Genomic DNA, 13,554 nt, shown 5'->3' on the forward strand with positions numbered 1-13,554 from the left:
ACCGTAGTCTTGGCTCAATTTGAGCAGTCTGCAATGAAAGTCAATGGGGTTTTTATGATTTTTAATATTTATTTTTAAGAAAACTGAAAGTCAAATCAGTCTGAAAAGATATAGCACACTAAGTCAGAACAGTCTGAAGGTCTGACCCGAGTTTGGAGTATGTAGAGTTAAAGCTCTAGGAGGAGTTAGAGTCAGAAAATTTTGGGTAAGAAAAAGAATAATAATATTAAGTTTAAATACAATATCAGTAAGTTGGCTTTCTCAAGCCAACTTAATAAAACTCAAGGAACTAAGCATATTTGTCTTTTATTAAACATTTAATGAAAAGTGTTTTTTTTTTTTTTGGCAATGTTGTGTAATATGGCACATGCAACAATGTCACAGGCCCTGTCAGGTGTGCAACCCTCAGGCTTCTCAGACACTGAAATCTTCCCTTTAGTTAGCCAAAGTTCATTTCATTGTGTGCCCTTGTCCTGGCTGGAGCTGCATTGTAACTGGTTTGGGTCAGGGAATGGGGTCATAAAACACCTGTCTGCAGGCAGGAACATGTCATAATCACCTATGAAAAAATGCAGTTCTGTTAGGATCAGCATAAGTGTATGTAATACAGTGAGCTTGATATTTAATTGTGGAACTTTCCTTACCACTTTCAAATAATGTGCATAAATGTGAATCTCTGAAAATTCTTAAGTCATGCACAGATCCTGGCCATTTTGCTTTCACATTTGTGATATGGAAGATTTTAGTCAACTGCCTTTTTTTTATTTGATATAATATTACTAATCTGGAATATTAAGAATCCCAATAGTAACTGGGCAGCACATTTAGCCTACATTGTGAACCCCCTTTCTGTTCACATAATCCCCTTCATTGAGGCCTTGATGGCAGTCTATGGTCTAGCCTATAGTCTGTAGCCTACCAATCACGTTAGTGAAGCCTGAGTGACATATCTGTAATCGGCATGGTCATGATTGCATGATCTTCATAAATTATGATAGCCTAAAAAATAAACTGCTTTAAAAAAAATGTTTTACAACATTGGGTCTTCAGTGGCTTGGAAATGCCACAAAAAAACCTAAAACTGTTTTTTAAACCTAAAAGCGCCAGGTAAACTCCGAATGACACGGCAGACAGCACTTTCCATCAAGTTCTCCGCATCTCCAATAGTGTAAAGGAAAGAGCCACTCGCAAATAATCATAGGGCAATGCAAACAGTTTGTGCTGTAGTTAAAGCCCGACTCCGACAAGTCGAAAATAAATGTGCGTTTCCAACAAATTTATAATGCAAACGACAATCTCACGAGTCACGAGAAAAAATATATATCTCAGAAAGTGCACTATCGTGCTGCGCTGGACTTCCCGCATCAGCTCCGCTTATGAAGCCGCAGTCTAATCCTGTTAACATGATGTAATAACCTGATTGCTTATTAAATCAGTATATTGTTTTTGTTTACAAGTTAAATAACACTGGGGTGTTAAATGTTTTTTTCTACATGGTAATGTACATTATTTCATGTTTTGATGGTAAAATATATATGTTAAAATATTAAGGAATTTCATAGTTTAGTTGTAAGTTAAAAACAAATCTGTATTATTCTGTTTATTCCATGGTGATGCTTTGTGTGCGCTTCGCTAGATGGAAAGCGTAGAAGAAGAGACATTACCGGAAGCGTAGAAAGAAAAAAATTAAGAATACGGGAAGAGAAGGAGAGAGATGGCGTGTCGCGCTAGGTGCATGAAGGTAACACGTGCACGAGAGAAAGAGGAAATATTATATAGCTCAGTGACTTTAGGCCTGGATAACTTACCTCTCGTTTCTGTGGACTGCGGTGGAGTTTACTAACGACCCGTACCGCGAGAGAGTGAGCTGAGTGGCGTTGCTAGGACAGAACTGAACTAGCTGAGTGAAGCTAACGCTAAGCTAACGCTACTGAGTCGGAAGGATCAGCCTCGTCAGAAGTCGGACGGTGAGGAGAGACGGTGTTGCCGCCCGGAGGATCAGCACTCATCTGCGTTGAGGACAACGGGACAGAGAGAGGTTCTGCGTGCAACAAGCTTGCTCATCTGATCGTGAAGACAAGGTTCTTTTCATTCCTGACTGGTAGGATTATTGCTTTAAATTTGTTTCCAATGGATAAGAGCTCCAAAGCGCGCCAACGTTTCTAAAAACTAAAGAGTGCACTCTATAAAAAAAAAAAACTAAACTTTATCCTAACTGGTTCAAACTATTTTTTTTCTCTAAAAACTGTATTGTTTTTTTCCATTGTTCAAACTTTGAATACAGTAGACTAACAAGTCTGAACTGCAGTTATTGTGTGTGTGTTAATCATTTCATCATTTAAGTAGGCTACACTGTAACAATACTAATTCTTATTTTTGCTAGTGACATTTTCGCATTGGTTTATTCATTGATTATTATTTCGGGGAAACCTCTTATTATCAGATTCGTAAGTGAGTATCATATTTTATCCTAGACACAGTTTTTATACATCGGAATGTCTCTATTGCCATAGGAATGATTCAGTAAGGGTGGCAAAAGGGTTACATTTTTGGGGGTTCGTCCGAGGATTTTTTTTTTTATTGTTTATGTACAGTGTGGATTTATTTCTTTAAAGCTGTAGCCTATGTGATGCTGCTAAATATTTTTCGAGTTTTGCTGTGAGAATTTTGGTTATTTTTTCTGCTTCAAGTACTCAAAATGGAGGCAGTAGAGATTAAAGCTTGGTGCCACAGACATCAGTTAGATCCCACTCATGCTTTAGTTTTAAGTGGTGTATGTGACATCTCAGATGAGGTTTTACAGGAAGTCCTAAGCTCAGTTAAAATTCTGGGAAAGACAAGAATAGTGGACAAACGTCCAGACTTGACTTCTAAGACTGATTTTGTGCTAGTCCAGACCTTAACTAATGTGACTGAACACACTTTACCTGACCAAGTGGGCGTTCCGGGTGAAGTTGGCCCCTGGCCCGTTCACATCATTCCGCCAGAAACTGAACACCAAGGAGATTTTCAAGCAAAGTTGCTGTCATTTCTTGAGCATGAGGGCAAAAGTATGTCTGATGTTAAAGGACTGTTAAACCCTTCATCCCTTGATGTAAATACTGCTCTCATCAATGCCATTAGCTCGCTTGTTGACAAATGCAATGCTGCGCCTGCTGATATTCAAAGCTACAGGAAGCTCAGAATGTTTTCTGGTGTGCGACCAACACCTAGTGGTGAAGAGGAGTATGACGCTTGGGCAGAGCAAACTACACACATGCTGGAAGAATGGCAATGCAGTGACAGTGTCAAGAAACAAAGAGTTGTAGAGAGTCTTAAAGGACCAGCTGCTGACATAATAAGATTCCTCAGAGCACAAAATCCCAATACTACAGCAAATGACTATATGCAAGCACTTGAAACAGCCTTTGGGACTACTGAAACTTCATCTGACCTCCTAGTCAAGTTCAGACACACATTTCAAAGCGAAGGTGAAAAACTGTCCACGTACTTGCTGAGGCTTGACAAGTTGCTGCACTGTATCTTCAGGAAAGGAGGATTGCAGTTGGCAGACATGAACCGACTCCATATCGAACAAATCGTACGAGGTGCATTACCACATGACATGATCGCAATGCGCATACGCATGACCCATAAACTACGACCACCACCTTCCTTTAACGATTTGCTAAAAGATGTCAGAGAGGAAGAGGACATGTTACAAGGCAGAACTGATGCAAAAAGTATGGTTATGTCAAAACCAGTCGCCTCAGTCCCCAACCCAGCACCTGAGAATAAAGCTGACCCAGAAGTTGAAAAGCTAAAGAGAGAACTCAGGGAGATTAAAGCTGAAATGAACAACCTTAAAGTGGCAACTGTTGAAACAGCAGCGGCTCAAACCGAAACAAAAAACCCCAAACTTGACAATGCAACCAAAAACAGATACCAAAGAAACACCACTTCTCAAAGATCAAAGAACAACACAGATCAGCCTGGGATCTTTTGTTATAGATGTGGAGAAGATGGACACTACATGAGAGACTGTGATGGAGTTGAGAACTTGCAAAGAGTAAATAAGCGGCTTATCAAACTGATAAGGAAGTCGGGAAACTACCAAGGGGCACAGTAAGGGAACGGCCTGGCGTCCCGGAGGTAAAGACACGTTCCAAGAGCATCAAAACTGAGGAAACAGTGGAAGACACTATCCCAAAAGGCTTAGTGGGCCCAAGCTCTGCTGTATCAGTCCAGATTGAAGGCATTTACACGAAAGCCATACTCGACACTGGCTCTCAGGTCACTCTACTCTACAGATCCTTTTACGACAGATTTCTGACACATCTGCCATTGACACCTATCAGTGCTCTACAGATATGGGGTCTCAGTCCTGCTGATTACCCGTACGATGGCTATTTGTCGCTCAAGCTGGAGTTCAGGGAAGCTGATGTTGGCGTGACAGAGACCATTGATGCACTTGTACTCGTCTGTCCTGATCCAGTTGTCAAAGATAATGCAGCTATACTGGTTGGCACCAACACACCAACAGTGAGACGGCTCATAAAAAGTTACAAGGACAAAGAGGGAGAAAACATCACAACCGTGAAACACATTCACCCTGCTTTCCAAAAGGCTATGGCGGAAATATCAAAGTCCCCATCTGAAACTGACAGCCAAATGAGAGGATCTGTATGGTTTGCTCAACCAAAATCAATGAAAATACGCCCAGGAGGTGTAGTAAGGGTCAAAGGCGTGCCAAAGTTTCAAGGGATACCAAGTACTCAAGCAGTTTTGGTGGATTTACCCGATGATCTTGCAGAAGAACCGAGGTTTCCAGATCAGCTCCTGGTGAGACCCGAGCTGCAATCAGTCACTGCTGTGAGTTCCAAGAGAATCACTGTCCTTGTCACTAACAGTTCGTCTAAAGATATCATGCTGACTCGAGGTATGCCAATCGCTCACCTTTTTCCAGTGAATGTGTTTCCGACGCCCCCTGTGAAAAGAGAGACCAAACCTAAGACCTCAAATAAACTTACCCCATCCTCTTTTGACTTTGGAGCTTCATCTGTTCCTAAAGAATGGAAAGAGAGGTTGGTGAATAAAATGCTTGAAAGAGGAGATGTTTTTTCCACTCATGAGTTTGATGTGGGCTGTAGCAAAAGTATGCAGCATGAAATCAAAACCACAGATGATAAGCCATTTCGAGAGAGATCTCGCCGCTTACCTCCAGCCAATCTTGAAGCACTCAGAGAGCATTTGTTAGAACTAAAAGGAGCTGGCATAATCACTGAATCTCGCAGTCCATATGCCTCCCCTATAGTGGTTGTGCGAAAGAAAAATGGAAAGATCAAATCAAATCAAATCAAGTATATTTGTATAGCGCTTTTCACAATACAGATTGTATCAAAGCAGCTTCACAGTATTAAAATAAAATAATACAACAAAGTTTGTTTCTAGTGGAATTTATTGATTGATAGAATAAAATTAAATATCCCCAAAATATCCCCAACTGAGCAAGCCAAAGGCAACAGTGGCAAGGAACCGAAAAAAACTCCATCAAGCGGCCTAATGGTGTCCTAAAACTCCATCAGGTGACCTAATGGAGAAAAAAAAAACCTTGGGAGAACCCAGGCTCAGTCGGGGGCCAGTTCTCCTCTGGCATTTATGAACTAGAGGCCGGATTGTAGTTTGAAACTGTGAGATTAACAATATTATATGAATGCCTGGCTGAAAAGATGCGTCTTTAATCTAGTTTTAAACTGGGAGAGTGAGTCCGAGCAACGAACAGTATCAGGAAGGTTATTCCAGAGTTTTGGAGCCAAATGTGAAAATGCTCTCCCTCCTTTGGTTGATCTGGATATCCTAGGTATGACCAAAAGCCTTGAATTTATTGATCTTAAAGAGCGCGATGGATTATAGGGTGATAGAAGATCCGCTAAATAGACTGGAGCTAAGCCGTTTAGGGCTTTATAAGTCAGTAGCAATACCTTGTAATTAATACGGAACTTTATAGGTAGCCAATGTAGTGATGATAAAATCGGTGTTATATGATCATATTTTCTTGATCTAGTAAGAACTCTAGCGGCTGCATTTTGGACTAACTGTAGCTTGTTTATTGAGGATGCAGGACAACCGGCTAATAAAGCATTACAGTAATCTAGTCTCGAGGTCATGAATGCATGAACTAACTTTTCTGCATCAGAAACTGATAGCATATTACGTAGCTTAGCAATGTTTCTAAGGTGGAAAAAGGCTGTTTTTGTAACATACGAAATATGATTTTCAAAAGACAGGTTACAATCGAGTATAACACCCAGGTCTTTTACTGTAGAGGATAAAGTAACAGGACATCCTACGATGTCAAAGTTGTATTGTGAGAGGTTCTGTGGGCGGTTTTTTGAACCGATAAGTATTACCTCTGTCTTGTCTGGATTTAATAATAGAAAATTACGCGTCATCCAATCTTTTATATCTTTAACACACTCTGTCAATTTGGATAATTTAGCGTTTTCATCCGGCCGTGATGAAATATATATTTGCATAACAATGGAAACTAATTCCATGTATCCAACTAATTCCAACTAATTCCAACTAATTCCATGTTTCCTTATAATATTTCCAAGTGGCAGCATATATATTGAGAATAACAGAGGGCCCAACACAGATCCCTGCTGCACTCCATAGCTTACTGGAATTATGATCGATTTTTCTCCATTTAAATAGACAAAATGGTAGCGGTCTGATAAGTATGATCTAAACCAGCTTAATGCTTGTCCTTGAACACCAGTATAATTTTGTAGTCGATCTAAGAGTATTGTGTGATCTATAGTATCGAACGCAGCACTTAGATCAAGTAAAACTAGTATTGAGATGCAGCCTTGGTCAGAAGCTAAGAGTAAATCATTTGTGATTTTAACGAGCGCAGTTTCAGTGCTATGATGCGGCCTGAATCCTGACTGAAACTTTTCATAGATATCATTTTCTTGCAAGAAAGAGCCCAGTTGAGTGGACACAACTTTTTCTAGTATTTTAGACATAAAAGGTAGATTTGAAATGGGTCTATAATTTGCTAGATTATGCGGGTCTAATTGTGGTTTCTTAATGAGAGGTTTTATCACTGCCAGTTTAAATGTTCTTGGAACATGACCTAAAGATAAAGATGAGTTAATAATATTGAGGAGAGGCTCTTCCACTACAGGTAACACTTCCTTCAGTAGTTTAGTTGGTATAGGATCTAATAAACATGTTGTTGTTTTAGATGAAGTGATAAGTTTATTTAACTCTTTTTGTTCTATAGTTGTAAAGCACTGTAATTGTTCTTGCGGGGGGAAAATTGAGGCTGAATTATAAGGTGCGATTGAGGATTGAACGTTTACAATTGTGGTTCTGATGTTTTCTATTTTCTCAGTGAAGAAGTTCATGAAATCATTACTACTAAACTGTAACGGGATATTTTGTTCGGGTGACGTCTGTTTATTTGTTAGTCTAGCCACGGTGTTACATAAAAACCTAGGATTGTTTTGGTTGTTTTCTATTAGTTTGCGGAGATGCTCAGCCCTGGCCGCTTTTAGGGCCTTTTTATAACGTGACATACTGTCTTTCCACGCGATTCTAAAGACCTCTAAATTAGTTTGTTTCCATTTACGCTCTAAATTCCATTTACGCTCTAAATCCCATTTACGCTCTACGCTCTCAAGATCCGTATGTGTGTGGACTATCGGACCCTCAACAGGCACACAACCCCTGACCAATACACGGTGCCCAAGATTGAGGATGCTCTGACATGTCTGAATGGAAGCAAGTGGTTTAGTGTCCTTGATCTCAGGAGTGGATACTACCAAGTGCCAATGAGTGAGTCAGACAAAGAAAAGACCGCTTTCATATGTCCTCTTGGGTTTTATCAGTTTGACAGGATGCCACAAGGTGTGTCAGGCGCTCCTGCAACTTTCCAGCGCATCATGGAAAAAACTGTCGGAGACATGAACCTGCTGGAAGTGTTGGTCTATTTAGATGACCTCATTGTTTTTGGAGCAACACTCGAAGAGCACGAGCAACGACTACTCAAAGTGCTTGACCGCTTACAAGAGGAGGGCCTCAAACTGTCATTGGACAAATGCCAGTTTTGTCAACCATCAGTGTCTTATGTTGGTCACATCGTGTCACAAAAAGGAGTGTCTACAGATCCCAAGAAAACAGAAGCAGTCACTACATGGCCCAGACCAACCACTGTAGCTGCCTTGAGATCTTTCCTCGGTTTCTGCGGATATTACAGACGCTTCGTCAAAGACTATGCTAAAGTCGCATTTCCTTTGACTCAACTTTTGTCTGGTTACCCGCCCCATGCAAAAAGTTCCAAGAAAAAGCTAGACCAGGTCTACTATAATCCATCAGAGCCATTTGGTCATCGGTGGGATGACAAGTGCGAAGCTGCTTTCGAGGAGTTAAAACAAAGACTCACCAACTCCCCTGTGCTGGCCTTTGCAAATCCACAGTTACCCTATGTGCTACACATTGATGCAAGCCGAGAAGGACTTGGTGGAGTTTTATACCAAGATCAAGGTGAAGGGCTAAGACCAGTCGCTTTCATCAGTCGCAGTCTAACTCCCTCTGAACGTCACTACCCTGCACACAAGTTGGAATATCTTGCTTTAAAGTGGGCCGTAGTTGACAAACTACATGACTATTTGTATGGAGCAAAGTTCGAGGTCAGAACAGACAACAACCCTTTGACCTATGTGCTGACATCAGCCAAGTTAGACGCAACAGGTCACCGCTGGCTTGCGGCCCTGTCAACATATGACTTCAGTCTTAAATACAGAGCAGGAGTTCAAAACATTGACGCTGACGCCCTTTCAAGGCGCCCTCACCCTGACCCATGCCAAGAAAAACAGTGGACAGACATCTCCGCAGATGGCGTCAGAGCAATGTGTCAAGTGTTTCACGTGACCAAGAAAAACACTAATCACGTGAGAGCAATCGATCATTTGGGCTTGTCCATACATGCTGTACCCAAAGCCTTCTGTAACCTGTCCACACTTAGCTTGAAGGGAATGGCAATTCTGAGTCCCTTTGAGATCTCAAGAGCTCAACAGGAAGATCTGACTCTAAAGGAGATATGGAGAGCTTTAAAGCAGAATGGATCACCTCAGATCAAGTCAAGAGACCCTGCAGCCTCACTCTTGTTGAGGGAGTTCGAAAGACTAAAACTACTACAAGATGTTGTATACAGAGTGACAGTTCCACCAGGTCGAAACCGCCGTTCACAACTAGTTTTACCAGAAAAGTTCAGAACAGCAGTCATGAAATCACTCCATGATGATTCTGGTCATCTAGGCATCGATAAGACCTACGGACTCATCAAAGAAAGATTTTATTGGCCTAAAATGAGATCTGATGTTGAAGAACACTGTAAAAACTGTGCAAGGTGCATACAGAGAAAGACACTTCCAAAGAAAGTAGCGCCCTTGTTTCACATGCAAAGTGACGGTCCAATGGATTTAGTATGTGTGGATTTTCTGTCCATCGAGCCAGACCAAAATAACACAGAGAACGTTCTAGTCATCACTGATCACTACACCCGGTATGCACAGGCTTTTCCTACCAAAGACCAGAAAGCTGCAACCGTGGCCAAGGTTCTGCTTGAAAAGTATTTCATCCATTATGGTCTGCCAAAACGCATGCATAGTGACCAGGGTAGAGACTTTGAAAGTCGTCTCATTCAAGAGTTACTGAGTTCTCTTGGCGTGGAAAAGTCGAGGACCACTCCATACCATCCTCAGGGGGTTCCTCAACCCGAGAGGTTTAATCGAACCCTATTAAACATGCTTGGAACCCTTGAGCCCAGTGAGAAAAGGAATTGGAGTAAGCACATTTCACATCTGGTCCATGCTTATAACTGTACGCCAAATGAAGCTACAGGTTTTTCGCCGTATTATCTCATGTTCGGGCGTGAAGCAAGGATGCCCGTAGACTTATGTTTTGGAACATCAAGCGACAACACCTGCAAAGAAACTTACCTTAAGTATGTGAAAGACTTGAGAAAAGAACTCAAAGCTGCTTACAACCTTGCAGAGTCTGCCGCTGCTAGACAAAATAAAGGAAACAAAGAAAGATATGATCGGAAGGTTAAGTTTACACAACTTTTACCTGGAGACAGAGTCCTTATCCGTAACCTTGGACTGCAGGGAAAGCATAAACTGGCAGATCGCTGGGCCTCAACACCTTATGTTGTTGAAAGTCAACTGTCAAACTTACCTGTGTTTCGGCTGAAACCAGAGGATGGTGATGGTCCTATCAAAATCCTTCATCGTAATCACATCTTGCCCTTGGGACAGAAAGTATGTTTGGTACCAACACAAAACTCAGACATTATTCCAAAGAGGAGATTAAGAAGGAGGAAAACACACAAAAATAAAGAGGTTGACAAAGGATTCATCCAAGACCCTGAAATGTCAGAACAAGAGAACAAAGATGACGACACAGATTCAGAGGATGAAATGTTCTATATGCCATTCTCAATACAAAGTACCAGCAAAGATGATGAAACATGTGAACCATTCAGTCTAGATCTTGATATGCAACCTGAAGAGAAGACAGAAGATTTGCAAGCGTTTCAAGAAGACCAAAATGCAAATAAAGAGACTATACTTGACATAGCTGAACAGTCAGACTTGCAAGAGACGCGCAACACTGAGACAGAGACACAAGACTTGATACCTTTTGATCCAAAGACAGACTCACAGCACAGAAAGACTTACAGATTGATAGTGAGACCCGACGATCTCAAAGACAGTTCCATTGAGAAAAATGCAATTACCTGCCTCCTTGTTTATTATAGATGCCTTTATTGTTACACATATTTAGCCAATGTATTGGATATAATGCATTGCATTCAATGTTGTTATTTATTTTGTTTGTAAAAGATGGCTTATATTGTTTTGGCATAGATGTACAGTAATTGGTTATGTATGTATATGTGACTGTGCCAACCCATGTTAAGAGGAGCAGAAAAGTGCGATTATGTGTGTGCGCTAGACTCCTAGAACTTTAAATGAACTCAGCCATCTTAGCTGAGTTTACTGTAGTTCAAGGACATGAAGAGGTGGACCGCTTGCACCTGCCTGGAGAAGGATCTGGGAAACTTTGGAGGAGTGACAACCCAACGCCTGTTGTAAACAACAGAAGTATAAAAGACTGAAGAACTGATTTGCCCGGGGGGATACTGATACGCCAGTGTGCCCCCGACGCCTAGAAGCCCAGAGCTGAGGACAAGAAACCCCAAGCAGAAGAGAAGAAGCCCAGAGCTTACTACACCTTTGATTCAAGATGTGATTATTGTATTTTATACTTAAACAATGAAGTTTTATTTGCCTTTATATTTTTGTTTATTATAAAAGAAAAGTAACCAATTAAAATAAATTTAATTGATTACAAAATCTGCCTACCGAGACTTAGATTTATGATGCTGGAAGACTTTTAATGCGAACATACCACAGGGGAGTCTTCTGACCAAATTGTAAGTACCTTTTGAATGCTTACGGTTTAGGTCAGATTTGACTTTCTTTACCTTACCTGAGAATAATAAATAAATAGGTAAAAGATGTTAAGAGTAAAGTACACACCGTAAAACATTTTGATGAGTTCAGGTTTTAGTCTTTGGTTCTGTTCAAATGAAATGTTGCATTTTTCTATGACAGAAAGAAAGCCGTGCACACGAATCAATAAAAAATAAAAACAGAATGCAAAAAGATTTAAGAAAGACCATCAATCCACTATGGAAACAACGAACATCATTTGCTGCAGGTCACATTTTTTATCTGTCAAAAATCTGAAATAGAGAGCACATCTGTAGTGTATTGTAACGTACAGTATACACTGATAAAAGCAGGACAGTGCAATATTATGTTTTGATTCCAGTGTTTTTTGCTGTGTGACAGTTTAGTGTCCATGTGCTCTTTAATGAAGGTGTAGTTGTTGATTGCCAATTTCCTTATGGATGTCAGTGTTACTGTACGTATTAGATAAGGAATACTACAACACCTGAGGTGTACAGTATCTACAAAACGACTGGAGTCTGTATTGAATAAAGCGCTATATAAATAAAGGTGACTTGACTTGACTTGCACATTAAGCAGTACAGGCTGAAACTATTGTGGAATATTATAGTGCTGCCATGCAAACAAATGAATTATTACCTGTTCCTGGAGGCAAAGGATCTGTTCGTGCTGAAAGAGAGTGATACTAGATTAATAAAGATTATAGGCATATGACCTCCTATCGCTAGTTTTTTAAAATACCACCAGGAAAACATGGAGTACATCAGCCTTACTTTGTTGTAGCCATATACACCTGATGCGAGACTGCAGGCTGTGAAACAAACAGAAGAGAGTTGTCAACCGTGAATTGGTTCTATGAAGTATTCAGGTTGACTCCGTGATCTCCTTGCTACCTCTGAGTATTTGCAGCAAAACAAATGGACAGCAGATGAGCAAACTGATTAGGACCTCTGACCCAGGACAGTGTGACGGAGCTCTGGGAATTCCTGCCTGTTTCCATTGGGGAGATGAAGAGGCCCGGTGGGCCAGTCACAGCAATTTCAGACACACTGCAATGACAAAAATAAATAAATAAATAAATCAACTGATACAATGACAAAAAAAAAAAGATCAGTGACTAATTATTATGGTGCTTGAAACTATCTTCAAGCTTCTCTCCCTTTACTCATAACAGTACTAATTATACGTACATATAATCTAACAGAACTGTGGCATTTCTGGCTTCACCAAACAGAATTGCAAAAATAAATAACTACACACTACAATGTCTAGTGTACAGACATTGATACACAAAAGTGTTCATTCTGGAAGGAGTGAAATGATCTGTAAAATGTAGGGGAAATGTAGGAAATTCCATCTTTGCAAAGAGATCTAAAGGGATTCCGAGTGAAGACGCTGTTACCTGACAGTGTCTTCCACTGAAAAGTAAATCTAGCCTGGATCATGGCTGGACAGAAACAGCACTGATGAGCTGGAATAGGAGGTTTATTTGGGTCAGCACTGGCATAGAGGATATCTATCACAGCAAGTGCAGAGGCGTGTGGAAGTTAGTGGCCAGTAAGCTTTGCTGCGAGTGCAGTTGAGCACCATGGCTAGGAGAGTAATGTGTTGTAATGGTGCCACTCTGACATATTTGATGAATATGTGAGGCTACACCCAGCAAACACAGAGCGTTGGCACAACGTAGCCAACCTTCTAACAGCGTTTTAACAACATGGCCAAAAGGTTGCTATAACTACGTTGTGTAGTGAAGGTTGTTACAGCGTTGTCACAATGTTGACATTAAACCACCGTTCAGGGCCATTGCTTAAGGTTGTGCCAACGGTGTCTTGACAACCATAGACATAATAAATACATAGACGCCCTATTGGCCGCTGGATCGTACGTCAACCGCACCGCCATAATGCGAAGGGCAACTTCCCCATACCTCTCATAACGAGAATTGAGAAAAATGCCTATTTCGTGTGCTGCTTGGGGCTTTACAAATCGCCACATAATTGAAAACAGCTCTCAGGGAATTACCTTT

At 40.8% G+C, this 13,554-nt stretch overlaps 1 protein-coding gene across 4 annotated transcripts in view; it reads right to left on the minus strand.

The window, feature by feature from the left end:
• LOC311089939 (uncharacterized protein) overlaps positions 1-13,554 on the minus strand; it is a 48,522-nt gene that overhangs the window by 14,079 nt on the left and 20,889 nt on the right. For 3 of the 4 annotated variants that reach the window (XM_084124969.1, XM_084124968.1, XM_084124967.1), the window contains 4 exons: positions 12,422-12,577; positions 12,302-12,339; positions 12,168-12,197; positions 11,595-11,660 (listed from right to left, as the gene is read on the minus strand). In XM_084124969.1, coding sequence (XP_083981095.1) covers positions 11,595-11,660; positions 12,168-12,197; positions 12,302-12,339; positions 12,422-12,577 — 290 coding nt within the window. The remainder of the gene's footprint in view (positions 1-11,594; positions 11,661-12,167; positions 12,198-12,301; positions 12,340-12,421; positions 12,578-13,554) is intronic. The other variant, XM_084124970.1, reaches the window with a different exon arrangement.

This window comes from Abramis brama (genome assembly GCF_963993115.1).
Source record: "Abramis brama genome assembly, chromosome: 9".
NCBI classification, from domain to species: domain Eukaryota; kingdom Metazoa; phylum Chordata; class Actinopteri; order Cypriniformes; family Leuciscidae; genus Abramis; species Abramis brama.